Below are 27689 nucleotides of genomic sequence, written 5' to 3'. Positions count from 1 at the left end.
ACAGTAAAAAAAAGAAAAAAAGAAAGTTTTAATTCTCAAGCAGTCTGGGCTGGGAAGTCAGACATGTTTGTGTCTTTAAGTGCTTGTTTTAATGACTAGAATGAAATCTCAAAATTTACATTTAAGCATCCTGTAATTGTCTGATTTTTCCCAGCTGTCGGCCAGATGGCCTTTCTAAATGTCGACTAGAAAAGCTTTCTGGACCTTGTTGCAAGGTCGCAAGGTTTCTATAACTTAATTGTTGTTCAGCAAATTTAACAATGCTAACAGCTAAGGAGCTTGGAAAGAAAAGCGACTAGACTTCTTTGAGTTTCTTGAAGATGTTTCACCTCTCATCCAAGAAGCTTCTTCATTTCTAAGACCAAATGATGGAGATTCCCTAGTGGGAGTTGTATATTAAAGGGTTCATTGGCCCACTATTGATCATCACATGAGCCAAGGTGTGGAAAAGGTGTGTACCAGGAGTGGGGTTTGAACCCACGAGAGCATTTGCTCATTGGAACTTAAGTCCAACGCCTTAACCACTCGGCCATCCTGGTACTTGCGCAAAAGGAAAAAAAGGGATTTATACTGCAGTTTGGTAAATTAATACAAACTTTCAATGAGCTGTCTTGACTAAAACTCATCTTCACTGATTTGATGAAAGCCCAACTAAGATAACTATGTTTTAAAAGCTTTCTTTACATGTATGTGTTCCTTTTCTTTCCCTTCTACCTCTGAGGAAATGTTTTCTGCCCAGTGTTGCAGGGTCCTGATTACTCCAAGTTTGTGTTCCAGCGCGTCCAAGTCCAAGAGTAGGTACTGGTCTGTGTGTGTGGGCTTCCAGTAAACTTCTGTGTTGAGGTTTCCATTCTCCTCAACGTGCACAGCACAGTACTGAAGTGGCAAACTGTTGTCCTTTGTGTCTTCCCTGTTGAACTTTATCCACTGAGTTGATGTGAAGGCTTAAACTTCTTGGCTTTTGATTTCGACCCTGTTGTCATCCACGTATTTGTACCAGTGGCTACGTGCTGCCAAGGGCTTTACTGTCCATTTCCTCCATGTAAATGTTGGCCACAGTGGGTGACACCGGAGAGCCCATGGCACATCCATGTTTTTGTCTGTAGACACCCTTGTTGTATTTAAAATATGTGGTGGTAACGCAGAGGTCTAACAGTTTGCAGATGTTATCGGGGGTAAAGCTGGTTCTCTTTTCTAAGGAACTGTCTTGCTGTAGTCGTTTTCTGACAGTCTCCACTGCCTCAGGTATGCAAGTGAAGAGTGAAACCACATCAAAGAACATTTTGGTTTAATCCGGATCCAGAGGAAGTTTCTGGAACTTGTTGGTAAAGTCAGTGGAGTTTTTGATGTAATGGGGTGTGTTCCCCACAAGGGGAGCTAGGATGGATTGTTGTTTTCGTGGCTGTGATTAGATCCACTGTGGGCAGCTGTTGTGGAGAAATGGCAAAATGGAGTCCTTTGGCTAGTGCCTTCTTTTCAGGTTCAATGAGGTTCCTGTCTGATAAGTTCTTCACTCACTTTTCATGACTGTCTTCAGTTCACTTCAAACAAAAACGTATAATTTTGAGTCGATGCCTAGACCAGACAGACAAGAAGAGGAAAACACCACAACCAAAGACTGCTGAAAGACCTTTACAAATCCTGGAGGAGATCACTTGAAGATCAAGTGTCAAGACCACTTTAAAAAAATGACAGAAAGCCTGGTTCCTAAGAAGGAAAATGTAAAGAAAGATGGCTCTTTCCACAGTACTGTATGATTGTTTTTCCCTGGTTTGTATGAGAGGGTATGACTGGACTATTATTTGATGTGTCTCCTCTGGCTGGCTGCCTCATAATCACACTTTTGGCTACAGCCTTTGACCATTTTTGTCCAGAGACACAAAACTTCTGTCTCAGCGATGTTTGCTGGGATCACTGAACTCTCTAAGCCCAAAACAGAACTATTCACAAAGTACTCACAGGCTCTCCCATTGCCTGTAAATAAAAATGATAAATGAGATCAGATAGTCCACTATATGCTTGAATTTGTTGGCAGCTACTTCAGCACATACATATAATGCAAGCTTGAACCTTTGCTAGCTTTGGAAAGAAGACATTAAGCTCTTAGCCCCGACAGCAGAATTCAATAAATCCCACAGTATTTCACAATATCCAAATTATAGCAACACTCAAATGCTCAATATATATTAAATGACTCTTTTAAGATGAGAAATGATCCTGTATCTGTTGGTTTTCGTTTGATCAGCTTCTCTTAATGTGACCAAATGTGATTTTTGCATGTGTCATTTTTGTTAGTTTAGATTATTGTGCAAATTAAGTCTACAATAAAAAGTGAAAAGAAATAAAAGATAAAAAGATGATTAACCTCACTTCACATGATGCAGGAGGGAAAAAGCACTAGAAATACTTTCTGAGGAAGCAAAAATCTTCCTGCAAACTTCTCACTTGGTGACCTGAGCTGTGAATCATTAGCGAGTTTCTGTGACAGACATGGTGTTTTATGGCAGTCAGTTGCTGAAATAATTATACCAGCCAGTTTTCTGATAAGAGCAATCAGATTTTGAGGAGCTGTAATAGAATAGGAGACAAGATACAGTGACGCGATAGTGTCTTGCGGGCATGAGTAGAATGACAAAATGATTTAAACTTGTGTTCAGTACAGACTTATAATGATGAGACAGCAGACTCGGTCTGAGGAAGAACTGCTGCAGTCATTCACAGTTTAAACTAGGTTTCAAACTTTTTTCCCACTCTATTTCTCAACAACGTCTTGCTCGTGGGCACACACATTTCCATTTAAGTCAGATTTCAGTCATTAAAAAATGGATCTGATCTGCATCTTCTCTCAGTTTTGTCTAGTAAGGCCTTCGGGTGAATACGCTGAAGACAATTACTCAGGATATTCTGTCTTTTTCTCTGATGTTCATAAATAAAATCTTGCACAATTTATCAAATGACACATATTTTAAAAGTTTAAAATAGATTTTCTGACTGATTCTGGGATAAGATGTCGTTCAGCTACAGAACATCATCTGTGTTTATGTGTGTTACACGGAGTCTAATCGGATATACACTGAACAAAAATATAAACGCAACACTTTTGTTTTTGCTCCCATTCCCCATGGGATGGACGTAGAGACCTAAAATTCATTCCAGATACACAATATAACCATCCCTCCCAAACAGTCGTCACAAATCAGTCCAAATGTGTGGTAGTGGGCACATCTGCTATATTGAAATAATCCATCCCACCTCACAGGTGTGCCACATCAGGATGCTGATCTGACATCATGAGTAGTGCACAGGTGTACCTCAGACTGCCCACAACAAAAGGCCACCCTGGAATGTGCAGTTTTGTCTCACAGCAAAATGCCACAGATGCCACAAGCAATGAGGGAGCGTGCAACTGGCATGCTGACAGCAGGAATGTCAACCAGATCTGTCGCCCGTGCATTGAATGTTCATTTCTCAACCATAAGCCGTCTCCACAGGCGTTTCCGAGAATATGGCAGCACATCCAACCGGCCTCACAACCGCAGACCTCGTGTAACCACACCAGCCCAGGACCTCCACATCCAGCAGGTTCACCTCCAAGATCGTCTGAGACCAGCCACCCAGACAGCTGCTGGAACAATTGGTTTGCACAACCAAACAATTTCTGCACAAACTGTCAGAAACCGTCTCAGGGATGCTCAACTGCATGCCCGTCGTCCTCATCGGGGTCTTGACCTGACTCCAGCTCGTCGCCGTAACAGACTTGTGTGGGCAAATGCTTACATTCGATGGCGTCTGGCACGTTGGAGAGGTGTGCGCTTCACGGATGAATCATGGTTCACATTGTTCAGGGCAGATGGCAGCTGAGAATGTCCCAGTTCTTGCATGGCCAGCATACTCACCGGACATGTCACCCATTGAGCATGTTCGGGATGTGCTTGACCGGCGTATACGACAGCGTGTACCAGTTCCCACGAATATCCAACAACCTCGCACAGCCATTGAAGTGGAGTGGACCAACATTCCACAGGCCACAATTGACAATCTGATAGACTCCATGCGACGATGTGTTGCACTGCATGAGGCAAATGGTGGTCACACCAGATACTGACCGGTTCTGGGTCCCCAGACCCCCAATAGCGCAAAAAACTGCACATTCCAGGGTGGCCTTTTGTTGTGGGCAGTCTGAGGTACACCTGTGCACTACTCATGATGTCAGATCAGCATCCTGATGTGGCACACCTGTGAGGTGGGATGGATTATCTCAATATAGCAGACGTGCCCACTACCACACATTTGGACTGATTTGTGACCACTGTTTGGGAGGGATGGTTATATTGTGTATCTGGAATGAATTTTAGGTCTCTACGTCCATCCCATGGGGAATGGGAGCAAAAACAAAAGTGTTGCGTTTATATTTTTGTTCAGTGTACTTACCTTATGGTATATTATTGATTATTCCAGCACGTAGGAGTAAGTGTTTCTTGTAAGGTGCCTGGCTTTGTGTGTGCAAGGTTAAGTGATCTGTTACATTAATTGGTTCTATTTAAACAACCTGGTAAGTTCTGATCCACAGAGTTTTAATGCAGAGATATAACAGTGAGCAGACAAAAGAGTTTTGGAAGGTGGAAATATCAGAACTGACACTTGACCTTCACATTTAGTGTGAAGGTCATAAATCTACAGTGCATAATACAGTGTTTCCCAACCACTGAGGTGTGATCCGGTGTGCCGTGATCTGGTTCCATCTGATCAGTACTCTAAGCAATCGGCATGAGTAACCGGCAGAACAATTACATTCTCTTCCACTAGAGGGCAGTGCAACTGCCTTGCTCTAATTAAATGGTTGCCAACTACCAGTAAAACATAAGGTGAAGAAGAAATTACATAATAGTCATGCTGTGAGATGACACAGTACATAATAGCAATACATAAATATTTGTAAAGAAAAAGTAGTCAATCTGACCTGGGTCCTGGAGAAACCTCCAACCCAGATGAAGGCCCTAACATGATGCTGTGTGATTTTTCTAATGTGAAATATGTGGCGTGGCTCCCAAAGGTTGGGAAACACTGGCATAATGAATAATGAATGGTATTAAATACAATTCAAATACTCATGTTTTCCATTAACCTGAAGAATGGCAAAATAAACTATAAATAATAATAAACATACAATCATTACGTTTGGTATCAGGTTTCAATCAATAGGATCAAAGACTTGTATGACTGGGTACTTAATAATTTAAAAAATAAAAACATACTGACTGGTAGTTGGCCAAGCTCTACATGTTCATCTTTGGACTGCTGTTTTTTGGCCTAGTCCCATTTTGACTACTTGTATCTGTGTATCTGAACTGTTTATCTATCCCAAGGTTGCAAGGAGGCTGAGTAACATTTAGTGAAAGGCAGGTTACACCATGGAAAGCCTGGACAAGATTCTAATTCAGCCCCAACCGATCAGGACTTTTGAATATGAATATGTGAGGCAGCAGTCCACTGCACCACTGTGCTACAATATGAATGCAGAATTCAAACCTGTTGAGAGCAAATATCAGCTTATATGTCAAACTGACTCAGAAGTCACCTTAATAAGTATCATCACTGGTAATGAGAGCCGGGGCTTTGGCTACAACCCTGTCAGCAACCAGAAATTGTCAGAGGAGAAGTGCACAGTGTCTAAGCCCAAAGCCACACATCAGTTGGGGGAGATAACCTGGAGCATGTTTGTCATTTTTTGTGACATTCACAAGATTGTACACATTGAAATTGTCCCCCAGTGTCATACTGTCAACATAAGGTTCTACAGTAAGGCATTTGACAACATTCAGCACAACTGACCTCCATGATAGCACATGCCATCGTGGCTCTGACTTCATCTTTTTACCTAACTAAATGAGTAGGCTGGAGTTTTCATCCACTGCAGGGTCCAGCAAAGATGCACAAGTTCAAGTAGTCAAGGTTCAGCTGTGTGGTAGGCAGGGAGTGGACCCAAATGCAGCTTATTGCTCGACTTTTTACAGAAATGCAAAGAAACACATTTCTGGGATAAATAATCCCAAAGGTTGGGAAGATATGAGACAGGACAAAGGGACAAATGATAATGAGGCTAAGGAAAAAACAGGTGGGAAATATGGCAGGTGTAACTCAGGGATAATGAGACAAGCGAAGTAAAGCTGAACATAGAACACACAAGACAAATGTTACCCAAATAAAACAAGAAATAACTTAACAGGGAAACATAACAGACAGAGACTTGACAAAACGTGGGGAGGCACTTAAAGACTAAACTAAGAGCACAAACAAAAATGCCTGTAACGGAGGATACATTTTAAAAAATACACAAAAGCGACAACTGAACAGTAAGCAGCTACAAGCTTAAACAACGACAAACGCAACTCAAAAACATAAAATGCTGGGTCAAAGACTCAGGACCACAACACAACTGGTTATAGTGGGACTTCCAGAGTGACCTAAAAGATATCAGGCACAGTGACAGTAGTGAAGAGGTGCACATGAAGATGACCTTGAAGGGAAGGTTGTAAATATTTACAAGTTTTCCTTTTCATTGTCATGTTTGTTGGAACCTCTTGATTGCAGCTCTTCTACGGCTCAGCATAATTATATCATTTATATCTAACATACTGAGTTAAACTGACTGCATTGCTGATTAAATAAATAGCTGTTAATTAAACTACTTGTTTAATTAACAGCTATGTCTAACAGAGGACTGTGATGACAAAAAAAGCTGAGACAGTCTCAAATTTTGTAACACTAGGTCCTCAAAACTGGAAAAGTTTCCTCCCTCAGAGGCGATGATTTCACAGCCAAAAACGATTGGAGAATACGAAAGACAGAAAACGCACGAGGAAAGATTGATGAAGAGATGGAAAGAGATGGCTCTATTTATTAATATTAGTAAAGCAATTTTCTGTTTTGGCCTCTGATCTCTGATATTGATTCCTGCTTTCTCTTTCCCATCATTCATGCAGTAATCAAATCATCCATCTAATGAAACATCCATCCAGTAAGGCCCTCTTCTCTACCTCCTACAACACAGTAATTTTTCCATTAATCAAAGCCCATAAAGAGATTCTCATCTTTCCTCTCGTATTGATTGCAGTGTCTCTTTCTGTTCATCCAGACTCTAATCAAATAAGTCATCACAATAACTGTGTTGACAGGAGAGACTTCCTCTGTATCATTAGTTTAATTTTCTCTGATAAAATAATAAAATTGTTTTTCTTCACTCCACCTGATGTAAGAATATGAAAACGTGACGAACTCAAGTTTTTTAACTTGAGTTCGTCACGTTTTCATATTCTTACATCAGGTGGAGTTTTTTTTTGTTTTTTAACAAAAGAAAGCTCAAAGCTCAGTAAGGTGTTAACATCAGAAGAGTTTTAATGTTTCTTCCTTCCAAGCACGAGCTATCCAAGAACATTGTTTTTCTGGTCACTCAAATTTGTGCTATTACTATTCTTGAATTGTACCAAACTGCAACAATTCGTGTTTATCCAAGTAAAGAATTTTCTGTTAATTAGAGCTTAAGGGTTTAAGGCCTTTCGAGGTTAAAATTAGTTCTAATCTGGTCCAAGATTTGGTGAAAGGTGAAAGTTATAGAATATTTGATTGGCATTTCATTTAGTTATATCAGATTGAAGTTTTGGAAAAAAGAAAAGCGTGTTGCATGTATTTGTAGCAACCTCTGGAACTTATTGTTCCCACATGCTAGAGTGGAAAGGTGGTGCAGTAGTACGCGAAGTTCCCTCGAAGCACAAAGGGTCTGGGTTTGAATCAACTAGCTGTCTGAGTTTGAAAAGACACTGAGGAGGAGGACTTGTCATCTTTTGCTAAATGTATTTTAAATAACCTGAAAAGCTGGCCTTCCAGCTTTTGGTATTTAACCAGAGCTGCAATATATGCATGTGGCAGAGTCATTCTTTAACATCGTCTGAGTTGACAATGATTCTTTGATAACTTTGCTGAAGGATAGAAATGTAATTCTTTGAAAAGATATTCGTTTTTTCCTTCATTTGGTTTTTCAATGATGGCAAATGAGAGCATGGTCTAGCATATCATTTAATCCTCCCAATAGCTGATTACTGTGAAGGGCAGACATATGAAACCATATTCATACTTTTTACAGTGACGTCTTGCTCCCTGTCGATTGTCATATGGGATGTTGTGCAGACCACTTATATCAAGAGCTTTGTGCTGATTTAAAGTGACTCTCTAAAGCTGGGTATACACAGACTGTCCCAGACAAGCACCATAATCATCAAATCACAGCAATATCTTTCTTTTGTAGTGGCTCCAAAATGTTGTTCCTAAGCAGAAGGCTAAAGGCTAAAGGTAGCCTAGAAAAAAATGTTCCAAATTCAGGATGACCACCTATTCAACTCTACCAACCAACAAACAGAAATGCAAGCTTGAAATAATGTAGTGGTTAGTGTAACTACAGCGCTAGTTAGAAAAAACGACAACAACAGAACAGTAACTTATCTCAAGCAGACAGCAGTCAGTAAAATGTGATAAACTAAATGTTTGGGACACCAACAAGAAGAAAATGTGGCAATAGAAGACGCGTGGCAGCAAAAGGTGGAGGAATTCCAGCTGTGCATCATAGCCCATGACTGACGTGTTAGGAGACAATATTCATTTGTAACACCTGATGTTGTACAGTTTCATTAGACCTAAGTCAGAGAGTTTTTAAGCTTTGTATTAAACTTGCAACAAACAGAAGAAAGGGCGTAAATGTAGAGCACCAGGAAGTAGCGTAAGTTTAGAAATCCAAATCCTTTAATCCAGGTAGGAGTTACATTTAAAGGCAGCCAGAGGAAGAAAACACTTCCAACAAGGGGTTAAGCCCACACCATAAATTAGGACATTGGTAAGAACATTAGGAAAAACACAAGGAGATACTGGGAACTGCTGGAATACTTGTTTTATTACAAACTCACAAATCTGGCTAGTTGTATTTAGGCGAGACAGATTCAGCAGAGGTAAAGCTGAAGAGGACCAGACAAACAATTACAAGGACAATAAACTGACTGAAGGGAAAGGTGAGCGTAGGCACCTTAAGATGAGTTGATCCAAACAACTCGTGCATGATCTCTACCTGTAAGCATGAACAGTTCAGGGTTTTCCTTTGATTTCTCACTAGGTTGTATATATTCTCACAGACCGAAGTGAAATATCAAAGATATTTGTCCATCAGCTTCCAAGTGGTCTGTTTCTTTCTCTGAAGTTGAAATTGCTTTTCCCTTAAGAATATCTAATACATTTTTAATGACTGACAGTATTCTGCTCTCTCCAGTTCCCCCTGTAAGCAGAAACACAGTTTCTTTCACATCCCTAGGGGGGGAATAGAGATGGATCCACTTATTAGGACCGGCTGGTGCTCATCTATCTTTAATGGTGTCTTGCCATGTGTCTTCTCCAGTTTTTCCCCCCCAGATTAGGCATTAGGACATATTTGGCTTTGTTTTTCAGTGTTAGCGTGCAGTTATATCTAGTTGTTGCTAATGAGATGACCAAGGGTGACCTCTCAGTGATCCTCGCTGTGGGATTCAGAGAAAAATGAAATATTTAGATGCAGTATAAAGTCTGATTGTTGTTGTTCCCCAGAATAGTGGGTCAGATATCGACAACCATGCAAGCTAACAGGTCATATAACAAAAGTCGCTGTCAAATCAGGTAAAAATTGAAAAAGTGCTAAAAGCCACCAGAAAACTGAATAATCCTAATGACATAAGTGAAATCATTTGATGAGCGCTTCACTTCTTTTCCATTTCATAGTGACCAATTTGATGTACAGTGTTTCTTTTTTTCTTGTTTCTTACAAATAAAACAGTTTTGGTGTGTGGATTAAAAAACAAAGTCGGTCTTTGTAATTTCAGTTTCACTCTGAGCAGTTTTCAATAACGATCTATTTGTCTCTGCCTGCTTTATCCTCCACCACCTCTTATTCTTTCCGTGCCATCCATCAGTCTTCTTTGTTTTTCTTCCATGACCAACCCCACCTCTCTTCTACCTCTAGCTGATTTTTACCTTCTTCACCTTCTGTATCCACTTCTCCCTTTGCCCCATTCCTTCTCCTTTTTATCCTAAATGTATTTTTCCAACACTTTCTTCTTTTGTCTTTCCTTTTGCATTCTTCACCATTTCTCTTGTTATTCTTTATTCACCCATCTTTTCTGTCTCCCGCTTTCTCTTTCAGGTAAGACTTCCCCTGAACCACTGCATCTCACCTCCCTTGGCAGCCTGTTGGATGATCAGCATTGGCACCATGTAGTACTGGAGCAAAAAAGTGCTCACCTCAACCTGACTGTGGACAAAAACACGGAGAGAGTGCAGCTCCCGGCAGAGTTCAGTCGCTGGGCCATCGAACAGGTGTGCTAAAACACACTGATATAAAACTGACCAGTGGCGTGTTTATATAAATGTGCACAGAAAATATACAATATTTTTTTCATTGTGATCTCTACATAGTTGAGTTTAGGAGCTGTCCATAGCCTTCGATCGCAGAAGCCAGACGCCTCCAGTAAGGACCTCCATGGCTGCATAGAAAACCTGCTGTACAATGGCTTCAACTTGATAGAGCTGGCTAAGAATAGTGACCACCAAGTTACTGTCAGGGTAAGTACATGATACCAAGAACACCCATTTTTCTGTTTTCAAGAAAGCACTTATATGCTGTGACTCCAGGCTCTCAAACAGTTCGCCTCTTTGCATCAGTAACATAATGCCTTTACTGGCATTATCATAAATGTTTGGATTCTTTTAGTCTTTTGCATTTCATTAAGCTATATATATATATATATATATATATATATGTCTATTAAGTAGACATCTTCCTCTACTTAAATAAATGTAAAAAAAAAACCTGGCTACTCATGGTTTAAGCTGGGTATCTTGCAAAACTGTGTTGATTCTTGCCTTCCTAAAATAGAATGAGATACAACATTACAGCATAAAATATCTGCAACACGCAGGGCTAATAGCTGAGCAGACTATTAGCAAAGGAGAGGGTGGTGTTACATCTAATGGTTTAGATAAGATAACTGTAACAATTTGTTGGCTGAGAAGTTTAAATTAGTTGAGAGTAGGAAAAGCTAAACATGACTTATGGATGTTTTTAATTGTGCTTCTTCTTCAGGAGTCGTAATCAATTGGAAGAAAAATAAATTTATTCTAAAGACATAAGCATTATGAAACAATTACTAGTGTGTACAGTTAGTAGAGTAACCTGATACCTGATGAAGATTTGGTTGAGGTTTCCTGAGTATCTCAAGAATCTGGAAAAAAAAATGGACTAATCTTTCATCTATTTCCCAATAGATGAAAGATTATTGGGAAACAGTGTTCTGACTGAAATTTTCAGTGAGGTGAAGTCAATAGACCACAATTAGCAAAGAAAATAGACTTTTAGGGGGTAAATGCTTTGCAGAATGACCCATGTGTGAGCTGTACAGCTTTCCTTATATTTATCTTTAGACATGTTCTATTTTCTTAAAGCTTAATCCATCCTTTACACACTCTGATAATTTATTGATCAGTGCATCGAGAGGGTTGATATATATATATATATCGTGTGATAACAACTGATTTTGTGCTTTGATGTTTAGCTCCTCAAACTCCCCAGGCTCTGTGGGTTTTATATCTGAGAGTATAAACTGCAGACTCGTGACTCAGTTTTTTTTTCTTTTAGTGACTTGATTATTAGTATTATTAAGAAATCCCTACAAACAGCACGAGGCAGATTCCTCTGCTGCTTATCCAGCACTCACCAATCCTCCGCGTGCATAAATAACGACAGGTTAGCCTCGAGAGTATATGAATGTGTTTGCACGTGCAGGTGTGTTCATACATGTTCACATCCTCAGAGCACCACTGGGAAATTATGTGGATGCCGGCAGCGGCGCTGCTAGCTGGTTAATGATGCTAATGAGCTCCTAACGAGGAGACTGAGCGATGAGAAGACAGAGGAGCCTTGATGGTGGTTAGATTTCTAGTAAGCCCTTCCTCGCCTTTATCATTAGAAAAAGAAAAAAAAAACATTTCTCCAATGACAATAAGTGTAGCGAACTCAGTGGAGAGCAACTCTGAACCATTTTGTAACAAATGGTTTCTCATTACAGTTTAGGATGAGAGAGCAGAGAAGCAAAACGTCTTGGTAAAAATGGTTCAGAGATTCACATGCATGGCTGAAGGTCTAATAGAGGCTGTTTTACAAGAGCTCCATACATCTCATAGTAATAGAGTATTAACACTGTTCTAGTCTGTCTTGATAAAGAGAGCACTTTTAGCCTTTCTTAAAGGCACGGCAACAGTAATGTGGAGTATTTTGGTTGTGCATATGTGTTAGTAAATGGCTTTTGGGGAATTTTATAGCCCACTTTTTACTTTTTATTTTGCAGTGGTGAAGCTTTCTCCACCGTATACTTTCATATATCACTTTAACAGCTCTACAAAGGGCTTTTAGATGTCATCTGTGTTTCCAGAGCATTATAAAGATAGCAGGCTGATATTCCCAGAAGAGAGCAGGGGCTGTAATATATAACTGCTACAGCCTTAGCAATGGACCTAGTGTCATTACCACTACTCAAAACAATGGGCCGCAGTGGAAATGCCTGTATAGCACTGTTCATATGCATATCTACCTCCCTGTACAGCTCTGTGATGGGTGACATTGCTGTTTTTAGTTAGGAGCCATTGCTATATTGCTATATTCAAGGAGACTTGCTGATGAGATCGCTGCGCCACAAGGTCACAGCGACACGCCCTCAGCAGCTGATTAATATTCATGTTTTATGTTGTTTTATCTCACCAGTAATCATTTTTTTTCTTCCCACCTCCCCACTCTCCACTCTTCATGTTTCTCTCTCAGGGCAATGTGACCTTTTCTTGTGCTGAGCCAGTTTCCGTTGCTTTGACGTTCCCCGGGCCACAGAGCTTCCTCCAGTTGCCCGGGACTACAGCGTCCTCGCCGGGTGGTGTGTCTGTCGGATTCCAGTTCAGGACGTGGAACAAGGGAGGGCTTCTGTTCACCTTTAGCCTTCCTCAACAAGAGGGCATGGTCTGGTTATATCTGAGTGATGCCAGACTCCGACTGATGATCCATAAAAGTGGCTCAGTGGTGCTAGAGCTCAGCACAGGTCAGTGTATAAACCTGCACAATGAAATCCTAACCTTTCATGTGTCAACCCCTTACTGATTTATGTTTTTAATACTGTTTTTAAAATAAAAAGAAATAAAATATCATTAGGGTTGTCGCCTGCTGTTTTCTCAGGTGCTGCTCTAAATGATGGTCAGTGGCATGCAGTGGATTTTACAGCCAGACGCGGTCGCTTGACAATCTCTGTGGATAAAGGAGAAGGGGGCATTGCTCATGCTGCTCCCTCATTTCCCATCACCGCAGAAACTCAACTGTTCTTTGGTGGTAAGAGTGAATTCAGGCTTTTGAGCTTTTATAAACTAAGAAACTTTGAAATTCCTTAAGTATATGTGTTTCTACATATTATATCTATGCTTAGATTAACTGGAAAAGCAATTAGAAGATTTCTGTTCCTTCTGTTGGCTGTAATTAAAGTTCTTATTCAGTTACAAGATCCCCTGAAAACTGATTTTAAAAGTATTTCTCTGGAAAGCTAGATGTTCATGAAAAAAATAATCTTTGAGGTGTTTAACACTACATACACAGCTAACCTCCTTCATCGTGACTGTGTGGGTGTGTTCGTATTAAATTCAGGAAGCTGAGAATAAAAGCGAACAATCTGTTTAAATATTGCATAATCCTGATTCGTATAATAAATTGAATGGCAAAGTACATCAGAAACTAGTGTGGAAAATAAATCATCCTTGATATCTCTACTGATATGGATTGAGTAATGCGGGAGGAACAAAATGATTCTACATCATTTCATGGAAATAAAAATTATCAACGTACAGAGGACTGAATTCAAAGACACCCTGAAAATCAAAATGAAAAAATGATGCAGCAGGCTGGTGGTTGTATGCATGCCTGACGATGTTGGGACATTTTCCAAATAAGATGATGGATGGTGTTCTGGGGAATCTCCTCCCAGCTCTGAACCAGCACATCAACAAGCTTCTGGATAGTCTGAGGTGTAAACTGGTGGCATCAGATGGACCAAAATGTAACGTCCCAGAAGTGCTCTATTGCAGCGGTTCCCAACCTTTTTTACGCCACGGAGTGGTTTAATGTCAGACAACATTTTCACGGACCGGCCTGTAAGGTGTCACGGATAAATACGACAAAATAAAAAGATACGACCAAGATAAAAACTGTGGTATTATGTAAATATAATAATAAATGCAAATTCACTGTGTAATTGTGTAACTTTATTAGCAACGTCCTCCTGAAATGCACCAACAACATTGAGAGTAACATCCTCCCCCTCTCCCCCTTAATGTTCTCTGGTCGCTATGATAACACGTAAATATTTCTTTCAAAATAAGACACACAACTACAACACGGGAAAAGACCCAGGGAAACCGAGTTATTGATAAAAACCCTGAAAACCATAAATTTCACACCCGAGCCTCAACTCTCATGGACCGGTACCAAATGACTCCCAGGGGTTGGGAGTGAATAATTGGAATTGGCACTCAGTGGTATCCTCCCCGAACTGCCTGCATACTGTCACCACATGAGGCGTTGTGGTGCACCAGGAGGAACCCTGGACCTATTGCACCAACATACTAGGGTCTGACAGTGGGTCTAAGGCAACAACATCCTGATACCTAATGGCAGTCAAGGTGCTGTTACCTAACTTTTAGAGGTCTCAGCTTCTTCAAGAAGCTCAACAGGACAAGACTGAGCTGTACATCTGCATCTAAAGGATGAAGGTCACTCTTTCGAGGATGCCAGCGACCATCTTTGAACAGAGGGGGTCGCTTACAACTGTCTGCCATCTATAATCCAGTTTTGAGATCCCTTCCCAGACGCCTTAACGCTCACTCACATTTTGAGTCATTTGATCTCAGTAAGTCACATGACTGGGTGAGGCAAGGTCTCACAATGGGTTCACCTGAAACCTTGGCTGATAGTGACCCACACCTGTTTTCACACCTTGGCTGGTGAGATTCGGCGGAGGATCAATAGTAGGTCCATGAACATTATAGGGTCACTCCCAATAAGGCTTAAAAATCTGGGACTAAAATCCATCAATTGGTCTTAGAACTGAAGAAGCTTCTCGCATGAGAGGTGAAACGTCTTCAAGAAACTTAAACTAGTCCAGATGCTTTTCTTTCCAAGCTCCTGTATCCAACAAGGGTCCCTAGGCTAGACCCCCCCATGCTATCCAAGCCTACCTCAGACATGAGCGAAAGACAGAAAACTGAAACCATACCAGCTTGGATGTTGCCCGGATGTTGAAGAACCAGGACACACTGATGAGAAGTAGGCTACTAGAACAAGAAGGCGCAAGTGGGCTATTGATATAGATATACACACACTTACAAGGATGGATGCTCATACTAAACATGGCTCAGTTTCAAATGCTGAGGTCAGCACATGTGCAAGTACACCCTACATGCCAAAAACTCATGCAGGCTTTAGACTGGTCCACATTCTCATTTCAGTGAGAGGTTGGATATCCCTAATATGGTCATCTCTGGCACACAACAGTTCCACCCATCTGTTGTTCAGATTTTCAGTTAACGAGGGGAAGTCAGTCAGATTAAGTTGGCTTAAAGGCAGAGGATTAAACAGCTTGTTCCAATACAGTTTAAAAGAGCATAGCTATATTTATATAGAAGATGTGATATTGTATGTATGTGTATATTGCATCATACAGTTAGTGTACTCTTTCTCTCATCTTGCTTTTGTCTCTCTTTACTCTGTCCTTGCCTCATGCTGCAATCCACTTCATTCTCTTTCTTTTTTCTCCCTCCCTTTCCCCCTTTTGTTCATACTTCACTGCCTCCCTCGCTGCCTAAAAATCTCATCTCCTTTGTTTTCCCTCTGCTCAGCAATATTGTAGTCTAGCATTATGTTTAACAGCTTTAGGCTTTTTTATCATCCTGCAAGTGCACTCTCGCACATTTACACATTTACTCGCGCTAGCTGCAGTAAGTGGACAACAACAAAAAAGATGACCTGTTTTCATATGATTTAAAGATAGATATGAAGCAATAAAATAGCCAATTAAAAGGTGCAAATGATCCCCGTAAGACTAATCATCAGTATTATGAACGCTATTAACTGCATGAGAAGACCAGGTCATCCTCACCAGTGTTCCCCTGGTACTCAAACTGTAATGGTTCTAGTGCATGTTGGAGTTGTGGTCTCATGGGGCTCACACTCCCCATATCATATCTCTGTTATTTGAGAAGTGAGAGGAATTGCTCTGTAGTGATTAATCATCATTAGCTGCCCTGCCTTACTGGCATAAGACATGATGTTTTCCTCCTGCACCAATGACTTAGGCTGAAGATAGCACAGGCAGGCTCCACCGGCTTTGACACACGGTCTTTAAGTGCCAGAGTACCGGGCACCACGGTCTTCCGCCTTCCCTGAATTCTGCCTCCTGAGCTCAGCTCTCACCCAATCCACTGTAAAGAAGAGCTGAGGAGAAGCTGGTGTAGAAGGTGCTTAGTGAGGGTGGTGATGGCGAAGAAGCTGGACTGGCAGAGGTTGGCGGGAGCAACTGGTCAAATCCGTTTGCAGAGCATCTTAAACGGCTGATTTCTCTTCTGCTTGAAGCCAGTAATGATATTCATTCCTCTCTACACCTCTTTGATGTTATTGCACTGCAATTTCCTGTCGAACTTCCTTTTAGAGTCCCCTTTTTCCTGTTTCAAACTGCTTTTCAACTCATGCTATGCCAACCTAATTTTTTTCCCAGTCACTAAACATGACAACTTCCTTTTTCTCAGTTAGGAGGCACTCGATAGTGCACACAATCCAAGGTGTGTTAAAGGGAAAGGAGTGAACTCTGGTCCACATTTGCAGGATTTTAGGCACTTAGGAGTACAAGAAAAAAGCACAAATAACAGCACCACTCTTTATGTGGTAGAAGACCTTTTACCAGAGTTTGACTTCATTTTACTCTCACTCATCATTTTACTCATGCACTGCAGTTCTGACATTTTCTAAAGGGCTTAAGGACTTACCTAAGACAGCTGTATGCAGAACAGAAGTGTTCAGTGCAGATGAGATATTAACTGATCTTTAACCAGCCAGCTCTGTGGGACAAAGGGCATGTGATGTTGGATTGTGTTGATATAAGAACAGAGCAACTAATATTTGGGCACATTCACTAGCAAGTGGGTGTTATGTGCTCTGTCTCCTGTATGCACTAGTAAGGCAGCGGTATCACGTAAATTTTACAGATTATTTTCACTGGTACGAATGTGTGTGAAGCAGAGTTTTTACTGCTTTGTGCTACATGTTTTCACTTCACAAGCATGCTGTAAAGCTTTCATTTATACATTTAAAGCCAGTCTGAAAGTTCCTGCAATATACATGTAATTTTCACACCACCACTAAACTTTAAAACCAAACTACTGGTCTTGTTAACACCTTGTGCACTTGGCCTGTCCTGTTGTTTTCTTTGGAGGATAGCATAATCTCATTGGTGTTGTCTTGTCTTTTTGTTTAACTGATAAAACTTCTTTCCCATCAAGGTTGTCCTGCTGAAGAGCACAGTGAGGAATGTAGAAACCTCTTCGAGACTTTCCAGGGCTGCATGCGTCTACTCACGGTGGAGAACCAGCGAGTCGACCTGATCAAGGTGCAGCAAAGACTGCTGGGAAATTACAGCCAGCTGCAAATCGACATGTGCGGCATCATTGACAGGTCAGCACCAGCAGAAACCCATCTCACTGAGCTCAGATTAAATCATTTTATACCCTCGCTGTCATTGACACTGAGACGCACCGACACCGATGCAGAGATCCTTACCGCTGTGTTGCTTGGATAAGCATTCATGTTTAATTTTAGCCATAATGTGATGGAGTGGCTCTGTCATTGACTGCAGCATCCTGTACACATACACAAGCATGACACACATTCCCCTTAGCTAATAAAACATGCTAGTCTTTTTCCTTGACTGTCTGGGGCGTTTGTACATACATATGCACAAATAATATAGTCAGTTACAATTTGTTGGTAACTCATTGCATACTCACTCCGTCATCCCATCGAGGAGTTGTCACACATAAACCCGTAGCAGCTAATTACTTCTAAGTAATATAACAATACATTTTATTAACCCAAAAGGGTACACGGGCTTCTTGGTTTAATTTAAAATTCTCCAAAAAGCACCACGGCCACAAATATGTTCAAGGGGTCCAGTTCAGTGAATCCAATTAGCAAAGGTGAAGCACAGCAGACAGCCCATGGCTACAGCTGCCTGAATCCGCATTCATCTGCCGATACCCTTAGCGTAAGCCTTGATAAAGTTCAAAGGGATGAATTACAGTAAAAATAATAAAATGACTGGAAACCATAATCATTGTTGTTCCACACAGTAAAGTAGACCATGTTTAATAATAGGAGTACATGTCAATTAAATAGTTTTTCTAGCTATAGAGGCGGGTTGATGAAAAATGTCTTTAATGGTACAGTAAGGGGGCGCATGTAAAAATGCCCTGCAGTAAATACATACCTGAGTTTTCAAACACATGGATTACTTTATGAAATGGTGTATTTTAATACGAATCTACATCTGTCCCTGTTCCAAACCAAGCAATATTGGTCCCTAAAGTCTAACTGAGAGTGTAAAATACAAAGTAAAAGCAGTGAGTAAAAGAAAACATAAAAAGAAAGGCAATACTTCTAAAGAGAGCAAGATCTAAAAATTGGATATTGAACATGTGTTCAGTGTTAAAGCTCTTATCGGTAGTGCACCTGCAGCTCCTCCTGCCTCTTGTATTCATTTGTTGTTCTTTTGAGTCTATTCCTGACATTCAACAAGCTGAATGGCAACCTTTGAAAACTGTCTATTCAGCCTGCTTGTAGGTGGAGTCAGTCTTGGTGTGGTTCTTTGTTTGGTTTTTGAGGGATAGCATTTTGTAACATTTGTCATCTTTCATATACAGCATTTTGGCTGCTGCCTTTCATCCTTTTTTATTATTATTTTTCTTTTAGCACCATCATTTTCTTGCTTTCTTCCATCTTTTATGAGCTAGAGAAGGAATTGAGCATCACACGTAATACACCGGGTACTTTTGCTGATCACCTGGTGTTCTCTGTGTTTGGTGCTTTGATCCTACAGGGTGTATGGATGTGATATTCAGGGAGACTCAGGGAGGGTTGAGTGAATAGCGTTTGGCACAGATTGAAATTGTTTTTCTGGTAAAATAATTTATTTCCTCCCAAGAGAGCTCAGTGTTTTGCAGCAGCCTTTGAGAAATGTTCACCCTCGGTTGGTGGGTGTGCGTGACGATGGGAACATAATGGAGCTGTAGTGAATGCAAACACAACAGTGTTCACATCTGCCAATATCATTGTACTAATGGAATAATTCAGCTTTTTGGCATCTTCAGTGGCCAAAATCCAAGAATATGAACTAATCCAAATCAGACCTGTTGAAAGAAAACCATACAATGCTACATTTTCACAAATGAACATTAATCACACACATGCTAGCGGACATATATTTTCTATTCTTGGATATAATCAGTTTGATTTTAGGTAAACTGCCATTCATTCACAAGGATGCATCTAAAAGCTGCAGGACAGTAGCTCTCAAGGACTGGAGTTGGACACCCCTCCTCTAAGGTTTAATGAGTGAATACAGCTGCTCTAACAGGGGTGGGATTTGAACCCACTGGAACTTAAGGCATCACTGTAACTTTTTGGATATAGTCACTACCTTTACTAACACCAAAGTAAATCAGAACTCCACATGGACAGCAAATTTGACTCTACCAGGAGTGGGGCTTGAACCCACGAGAGCATGTGCTCATTGGAACTTAAGTCCAACGCCTTAACCACTCGGCCATCCTGGTAGTTTCCTTGGGCAAACTACCAGGATGGCCAAGTAGATGTAAGCGCATGTTACATGTAAGCCAATCACTACAGTTTTACAATGCAAGCTAGGTATTTTTACTGGAGGAATAGCCCCAGTATCTTCATACAGCCAAAGCTAGGAAAACAGTAGTTATGAAAACTGGCTTTCCTAGACATTATAAACACTGCAAGCATTATGGAAACTTTAAAAACACTGTCTTATTTAAAACTGGTCTCAAAACAGTGTAGGAAAAATTATTGCAAAAGCTCTTTTTATAACAACCAGATGATGCTCACTATTATATGATATGAAATCTGTATTATGCAAATGACTTCAGTTTTTCTTAGCTGTTTTTTTTTTTTTACCAGAGAGTGCTATTGCTAGGTTTGTTACACAAGGTAAGGGTTATGTGAAGCTTCACTAAAGCACAGAATACCAGGAGTGGGGTTTGAACCCACGAGAGCATTTGCTCATTGGAACTTAAGTCCAACGCCTTAACCACTCAGCCATCCTGATTTCTATATAACTTTCCAATGCACTTGATCAAGGCATATATGAGATTGACTCTGAGGAGGGATTTTAAGTTTCTGACATGAAATCCCATCAGTCATCCACACACAAAAAAGTGAAATGTCATCCCTAAGTATGGCACTGTAACCATTCCAGTTTATCCATCCATCCATTCGCTTCCGCTTATCCTTTTCAGGGTCGCGGGGGGCGCTGGAGCCTATCCCAGCTGTCATAGGGCGAGAGGCGGGGTACACCCTGGACAGGTCGCCAGTCTGTCGCAGGGCCAACACACAGGGACAGACAACCATTCGCACTCACATTCACACCTAGTGACAATTTGGATTATCCAATTAACCTATCCCCACAAGCTGCATGTCTTTGGACGGTGGGAAGAAGCCGGAGTACCCGGAGGGAACCCACGCAAACACGGGGAGAACATGCAAGCTCCACACAGAAAGACCCCGGCCTGATGGTAGAATTGAACTCAGGACCTTCTTGCTGTGCGGCAACAGTGCTAACCACCGTGCCACCTCCATTCCAGTTTAGCTTCACAATAATTCAGTTTAATGTCCAATAATTAGCAATGGTTTTACTAGTGCAAGCTATGTCACCAGGATTGCTAAAAGAGGTCTAATTGTTGTAAATATTAAAGGCAAATATGGCAGGGCATACGGCAGATGCAGAAAGACATTAAGAAGTGTAAGAGTTTCCATTTTCTAAAAGTAATTTATAGTCCTCTCAGATCGGCAGAGTAAGTCATGCACAACAGAGACAATTGCCTTCTGTCTTGATGATACACTAATTACACAATGCAATGAGAGGAACGATTATCATAATTATGAATGTTCCTTTTGGCAAAAACCAGAAAACACACACTTATATATGATATGGCGTCCGTGAATACAGTTGCAGACATCAGCTACACATTTTCACCAGAGAAAGAGGATCTCCTCCAGCTGGTTTAATTAAATACCTTTCTTTTCTCACATTTATCAGATTATTTTTCATGAGAATTCAGCTCCTGCTCAGTTCTGGCTGCAGGAACAGAACAAGACAAAAAACAAAAATAACCATAGCCTCTACTGTACAGTCGTACTTGTGAGATATAAAGAAAAATGGGTCACACCACACACACCTTCCATATAAAGGAGACTGCTATAGAAGTATATAGAAGCATCCATGTTTTTTATACTCAACACTTCAAACTGCAAGCAACACAATTAAAATGTTTTTTAAGCAGCTCGAGTACAACACCGTAACTACTCAGCCAGCCTGTTCACAACCTTGGAAGAGATTTCCTTGCCTACTCTTTTGTTTTTTGTTTATTTTGGTGTTTCCTTGTATGATTAAATGCAGCCCACATGTATTCATATCTAACAATACCACATACTATATATAGTACATGGAATTGTTCCCCCAGGTCATCTCTGGTGAGGTGTCTACATACCAGTGGAAGATCATATTTAGGCTTGTTCACCTAGAGCTATGAAAGATTGAGCCTGCTTTTACAGACATCAGCTGAACACGTAAAGCAAGAAAATTATCCAACTTTCAACTGACTTGAAAAGCTGTCAAAGATTCAAAAAGAACTGTTTTGTCCTCAAGAATATCTGTGATAGCTAGAGTAGGGCCTAAATCCACATGGGTACACACCCATCTGAGTCCAACATCTTAAATATTCAGGTCTCGTACAGCCTGGTGATGTACAAGACCTGATACATGTCATGCCAGCTGTTACACTGTAACAGTCCTGGCAAGGACTGTAGCTTTAAATGTAGTGAACAGGGCCGTAACAAGATGAATCACAGAAAGTTGAATCTGCTCATCTGGACATAGTTTTGTCTTTTGCATTATTGATTGTTTATGGTTCAGTGTTTACTTGACTGATATTGAATATGTACAAGTCTGTTTGTGATAAGCAAACTGATGGCTATTTTTTCTTAGATAAACTTGGTTTCAAGCTTGATTGCTCTTGTCACTGCAAGAAGAGTTGCCAAGCAACCAAGGATGTGTGATCACAACCAGGGAGTAAACTAAAACATTGCTAGAGTGTCATGACACTAACATATGTGCAGTATAGCTATTTAGAAAAAGCACAGCTTACTGAAAACCAGTAAAACTGCAGTGTGGAGGCAATTATGCCTGCAGCAGAATATTCTGTTGTTGTAAACATCTTGTTTACAACCTTATCTGAACACTGACCTGGTCCTCCATATTTACCAAAATTCAAAGAAATATCAAAATATGAAAAAAAAAAAAAAAACTAAACACATAATTAAATCAACAGGGCACTGCTTTCACTTTCACATTGTGCTGCATTCCTGTTGATTAAAATGTCACTCCAGTGATTATACCTGCATTATGGATGTGACTAAAACTCATAGCAATGTAGTCGACAGCTGTGAGATCCCTTTCTTTTTGTCAATTTGGAAAAATACTTGCCTGAGGGGACACTTTATATTTTATCTAGTATTTTGCCCCTGAAGCCTTCTTTACTCTCCGTTAATCACTTATCTTTGGCCACAAGCAATGCAATTGGCTGGTGAGTTCAGTGTGTTTTTGTAAACTTGATGCACACACAGACATGTTATACACGCACAATGAGGATTAAGGATATTTGAGTTTATGCTCATGTTAGTAGCCATTACATTGTTTTCCTTGGCCTTCATGCATGTATTAAACTGCAGTTTACTGTGGTAACGTTAGCCACTCAGATTAGATACCAGGGGTTGATTTTGAACTCACAAGAGCATTTGCTCATTGGATCCCACTTTGTTACAGCAAACCAAGTTTCCATTTTCTAAAAGTAATTTATAGTCATCTCAGATCTGCAGAGTAAGTCATGTGTAGCAGAAACAATTGGCTTCTGTGTTGATGATACAGAAATTAATAACAGGAACAATTACCCTAATTATAAATGTTCTTTCTGGCAAAGAACAGGGCAAATGATGTGAGCTATTTAAGTATACCAGGAGTGGGGCTCGAACCCACGAGAGCATGTGCTCATTGGAACTTAAGTCCAACGCCTTAACCACTCGGCCATCCTGGTGTCTGCTCACATAATGATAGTCTGTCACGATCGTGACCAACAAACCCAGAAATACGTAACTTTTTATCAAGTACAAAACATTTGCTTGAGAAGGTAACATATGATATCATATAGTAAAAATCACTGTGTCTAGTAGATATATATCATTAGGCCAAGGAAAGATGAAGTAATGCTTTTTGAGCTGCATTTCATTGTCTTCCTTTAACACAACACTTACTTACTAACATGCAGAAGGAAGCGCAAGTAAGTTCCCACAGATAACTTCCAGATTACCACACATGGGATTCCAAAATGTACCAGGAGAGGGGTTTGAACCCACGAGAGCATGTGCTCATTGGAACTTAAGTCCAACGCCTTAACCACTCGGCCATCCGGGTATCTGCCCCTGAGGAAAGCCAACATCACATCAAGAAGGCCCTGAGTAAATGTGGTTATCCCAGCTGGACTTTTGTTAAAGCTGGGAAGGCGCCAAAAGAAAGCGCCAGTCAATCCAGGAGAGAAGGACAACAGCTGCCTAAGCAAAAACCTGTAGTGATCCCGTACGTGTCAGGAGTATCGGAACAGTTGAGATGCATTTTTTTCTAAACACAGAGCCTCTGTGGCTCTGTGTCCCCGGACACAAACAGAGTAACATAGTGTATGCTGTTGTGCCAGGAGGATTGTCAGGATTTATATATCGGGGAAACCAAACAACCTCTGGTGAAGCAGATGGCACAACACAGAAGAGCTACCTCGTCAGGCCAGGACTCTGCAGTATATTTACACCTACAGGCCAGTGGACACTCTTTCAGTGATGAGGATGTAAACATCCTGGACAGGGAGGAACGCTGGTTTGAGTGCGGAGTCAAGGAGGCCATTTACGTTAAAAGGGAAAGACCATCTCTGAATCAAGGAGGGGGCCTGAGGGTACATCTTTCGCTCTCTTGCAATACTGCGATTGCAGCCATTCCCCAACTCTCTGTGAATGGTACTCATGGCCTTTGATCAGTGGTTGTTGATCAATGGTCATGAGAATTTGCATAACTATGATGAAGGAACTGACCTCCCAGCCCATTGTTCCTTCATTGGGCTGGTTTCAGTCATTATGCAAATGTACTGTTTATAAGGTCGGGGAAACCTGCAGTCAGCTGAGAGTGAAGAAGTCACTTGGATGAGTGACGAAATGTTTCTCCTACTGAAAACGCTACGAATCAACTTTTGGAGATCCACTACAAAACATTTACTTGAGAAGGTAACATATGATATCATATAGTAAAAATCACTGTGTGTAGCAGATATATATCATTGGCCAAAAGACCTTTCTCATTGTCTTCCTTTAATATAACACAGATACTCATTAACTTGTGATTTAGTCCACCGTTACCTTCTAGTTTAATAATAATAGATTGCATTTATATAGCGCTTTTCAGGGCCTTCAAAGTGCTTTACAATTCCACTATTCATTGGTACTTTAGTTTACTACACATGTGGTACCAAATTATACCAGGAGTGGGGCTCGAACCCACGAGAGCACCTGCTCATTGGAACTTAAGTCCAACGCCTTAACCACTCGGCCATCCTGGTACATTGTCCACACGAAAATGTATTTCAATCATGTTCCACTTATACCAAGGTAAGTTATACCTTCTGCGGTGCCAGAAATTTGAATTTTGTTGCATATCTGTCTTTTAATCTAGTGCCACTCATCCAAACTACTCCTGGAAACTTTAAGCTGCACCTTGCAAAGAACAACTGTGATTGGGCTCTTTATGGTTTTAAGAGTCAGAATAACAGGTTGAACTGTCTTACAAAACCACTGAGGCCCTTCATAGAATCCATATGATGCTGACCGAATCACTAACATCTCATATTGCAGTGTGAGCTAAGTGTGAGGGCTCCTTCTTAGGATAGTGAATGTTTTAGACCATTTAAACAAAATTGCGAAAGTGATTCAGAGCGCAAAACAATTTCACACATTCATCTCCTCACAGGCTCTCAGTAATTCATATTTGTTTGCTACCCCTGAGTGCATGCACATGTAAGACGTGTATAGACTTCTCATTTCAGCAAAAGCCGCATTGAATTCGAAGCTCATCAGCAGTCAGACAAAAGCATCTATATAGATCATGTACAGTATACACTACTGACACACTGAGTCTGATTGCATCAACAGTCACGTTCCTGAAACCCTCCTTGCTACTGACTCACATGCACAAACACTCAATATACTGTGTAAAATAAAGGAATGGAGCAAAGTGGAAATGTGAATTTAAAGTAAAAGCTAAGTGGTTTATCTTCAAGGCTCCAGCTTACTCTGAGATTAAAGTAGTATAGAGATAAATGGAGGTTGTTTTTAAAAAAATCACACTGTTGCAGGCTGACAGGCTGCTGAGTTAGGGCTTTTATCTAAATAAAGGCGAGGTTGCAGATTCTGTGCAGTCATCTGTTTTCTCTTAAATATTTCTGCCTGTGTTCGGGCAAACACACAGTTTAACACTGTCACATACATTTACATAAGTAAACTCACACACTGAAATGTACGTTTAGGATAGAAGAGAAAAACACACTGCTCAAAGCCTGCACATACTGCCGAGCGCTGCATCCACCGCTGACTTAAAATTGTCTTTGTGTGTGTGTGTGTGTGTGTGTGTTTGTGTCAAACCTCCTGGAGGTGCCAGCCGGTCGTGGAACAGATGGAAAGCAACCGGTGTAGATAAAAACACTGTTACTCATCGTTTCCTGTTGTCCTCTCTGTCTTTATCTCAAGAGAATGAGGTCACATTACTCCTTTATGTGGGTTAGCAGAGACACAGCAGCTTATATGGCTATTTTAATCTGTCACATATATTTTCTAACTTCTCTCAGGTACAGCACAGTTTTTGAGGTATCTGTCTCAAAGATTGCTGTTGTGCAGTGGTTTGAGAGCTCAACACACCAGAGTAACAAATACAAACAGACAATGCTCAAGCAAGCTGAGAAAAAATGCTGAAAATTGAACCTAATTGCAAAACACCACTAATACTATTCTTAACCTTTATATCACTGCAGATACCGCTATTAACCAAAAAAGGTTGGTACCATCAACCTGTGGGGCTGGAAAAATAGAGTCTGTGTGAAAATGTCAAAAAATGCAGGCCCTTAAATGGCCACTTCAGGCTGGTTTCAAAGGTGAGTCAATCCCTCTAGACTCCCATGTTAACGTTAGTCCTCTCCTCAACCACCTACCCAATTCAGGGATTCAGGAGGGCTGGACCCTGCCGTAGTCGCCATTGAGTAAATGACAGGGGTACAGCCTGGACACGTAGGTAGAGGTCGCATGACAAAATGCCCAAATTTAAAGTGGAATAAACACATTTTTATCCAGGGTTTACATAAGTGACCCAACTGATCTATTAAAACTTAAAATTATGCAGTTTTATAACTGCATAATGGATTGGGTTTATATAGCGCTTTTCAAGGCACCCAAAGTGCTTTACAACACCATTATTTATTCATTCTCACATTGGTGGAGGCAAGCTACAGTTGTAGCCACAGCTGCTCTGGGGCAGACTGACAGAAGCGAGGCTGCCATATCGCGCCATTGGCCCCTCTGGCCAACACCAGTAGGCGGTAGGGTAAAGTGTCTTGCCCAAGAACACAACGACCAGGACAGAAAGCCCGGGGATCGAACCGGCGACCTTCCAGTTACAGATACGCTTCCCAACCCCTGAGCCACAGTCGCCCTGGCTTTGGAGTGTTGTTTTCTTTGAGTGACACGTGGGTGCCAGGACAGGCTAAACTGTGTCAACTCAATGATTTCTGTCAGTGAACTGGACCTCGAAATCTATGCTCAATTTTTATCAGCGTTCTGGTATTATGTTTTAAAGTTTGTAATGGGTATCTGTGTCTTTGTGTTACACTTTACATTCTGTGGAGCAGTTGGTAATTTATCACTCATATGTCTTTTCAAAATAAGGTTGGTTCTGGCTCCAAAATAACAAGATGGCAACAGCCGAAATGCCAGTGTTAAAGCTTAAACACAGTAATACATGATGTCACATTGCCTATACTCATCTTTTATGTGCAACTTATGGAAAATAAACATAATCTGGGTATAATCTATCGGCCATGTTAACAGAGTGAAGAGACAAATAAGACAGAGGATTTACATATTTGTTTACCTTCTAATACAACTC

General features: G+C 40.8%; 1 protein-coding gene and 6 non-coding genes across 8 annotated transcripts in view; 1 reads left to right on the top strand and 6 right to left on the bottom strand.

The window, feature by feature from the left end:
* Positions 1–27689, top strand: part of LOC146553148 (contactin-associated protein-like 4) — a 150338-nt gene that overhangs the window by 69907 nt on the left and 52742 nt on the right. For both annotated transcript variants that reach the window (XR_014889419.1, XM_085253689.1), the window contains exons 6-10: positions 10214–10386; positions 10486–10632; positions 12884–13151; positions 13286–13435; positions 17647–17818. Coding sequence is in view for 1 of the 2 variants with exons in the window: in XM_085253689.1 (XP_085109815.1) it covers positions 10214–10386; positions 10486–10632; positions 12884–13151; positions 13286–13435; positions 17647–17818 (910 nt within the window). In the remaining variant the exon portion in view is untranslated. The remainder of the gene's footprint in view (positions 1–10213; positions 10387–10485; positions 10633–12883; positions 13152–13285; positions 13436–17646; positions 17819–27689) is intronic.
* Positions 457–539, bottom strand: trnal-uaa (transfer RNA leucine (anticodon UAA)). Its single transcript has one exon. It is a non-coding gene; the product is annotated as a tRNA-Leu (tRNA).
* On the bottom strand, positions 19892–19974 carry trnal-uaa (transfer RNA leucine (anticodon UAA)). Its single transcript has one exon. It is a non-coding gene; the product is annotated as a tRNA-Leu (tRNA).
* On the bottom strand, positions 20410–20492 carry trnal-uaa (transfer RNA leucine (anticodon UAA)). The gene has a single exon. It is a non-coding gene; the product is annotated as a tRNA-Leu (tRNA).
* On the bottom strand, positions 23453–23535 carry trnal-uaa (transfer RNA leucine (anticodon UAA)). Its single transcript has one exon. It is a non-coding gene; the product is annotated as a tRNA-Leu (tRNA).
* Positions 23830–23912, bottom strand: trnal-uaa (transfer RNA leucine (anticodon UAA)). Its single transcript has one exon. It is a non-coding gene; the product is annotated as a tRNA-Leu (tRNA).
* On the bottom strand, positions 25016–25098 carry trnal-uaa (transfer RNA leucine (anticodon UAA)). The gene has a single exon. It is a non-coding gene; the product is annotated as a tRNA-Leu (tRNA).

Source organism: Mchenga conophoros, linkage group LG18, assembly GCF_057382185.1.
Source record: "Mchenga conophoros isolate Kocher_MC1m ecotype Shallow Benthic linkage group LG18, M_conophoros_male_GT1.1, whole genome shotgun sequence".
NCBI classification, from domain to species: Eukaryota; Metazoa; Chordata; class Actinopteri; order Cichliformes; family Cichlidae; genus Mchenga; species Mchenga conophoros.
The sequence above is the reverse complement of the archived record's forward strand: the minus strand, read 5'-3'. Positions and strand labels throughout refer to the sequence as shown.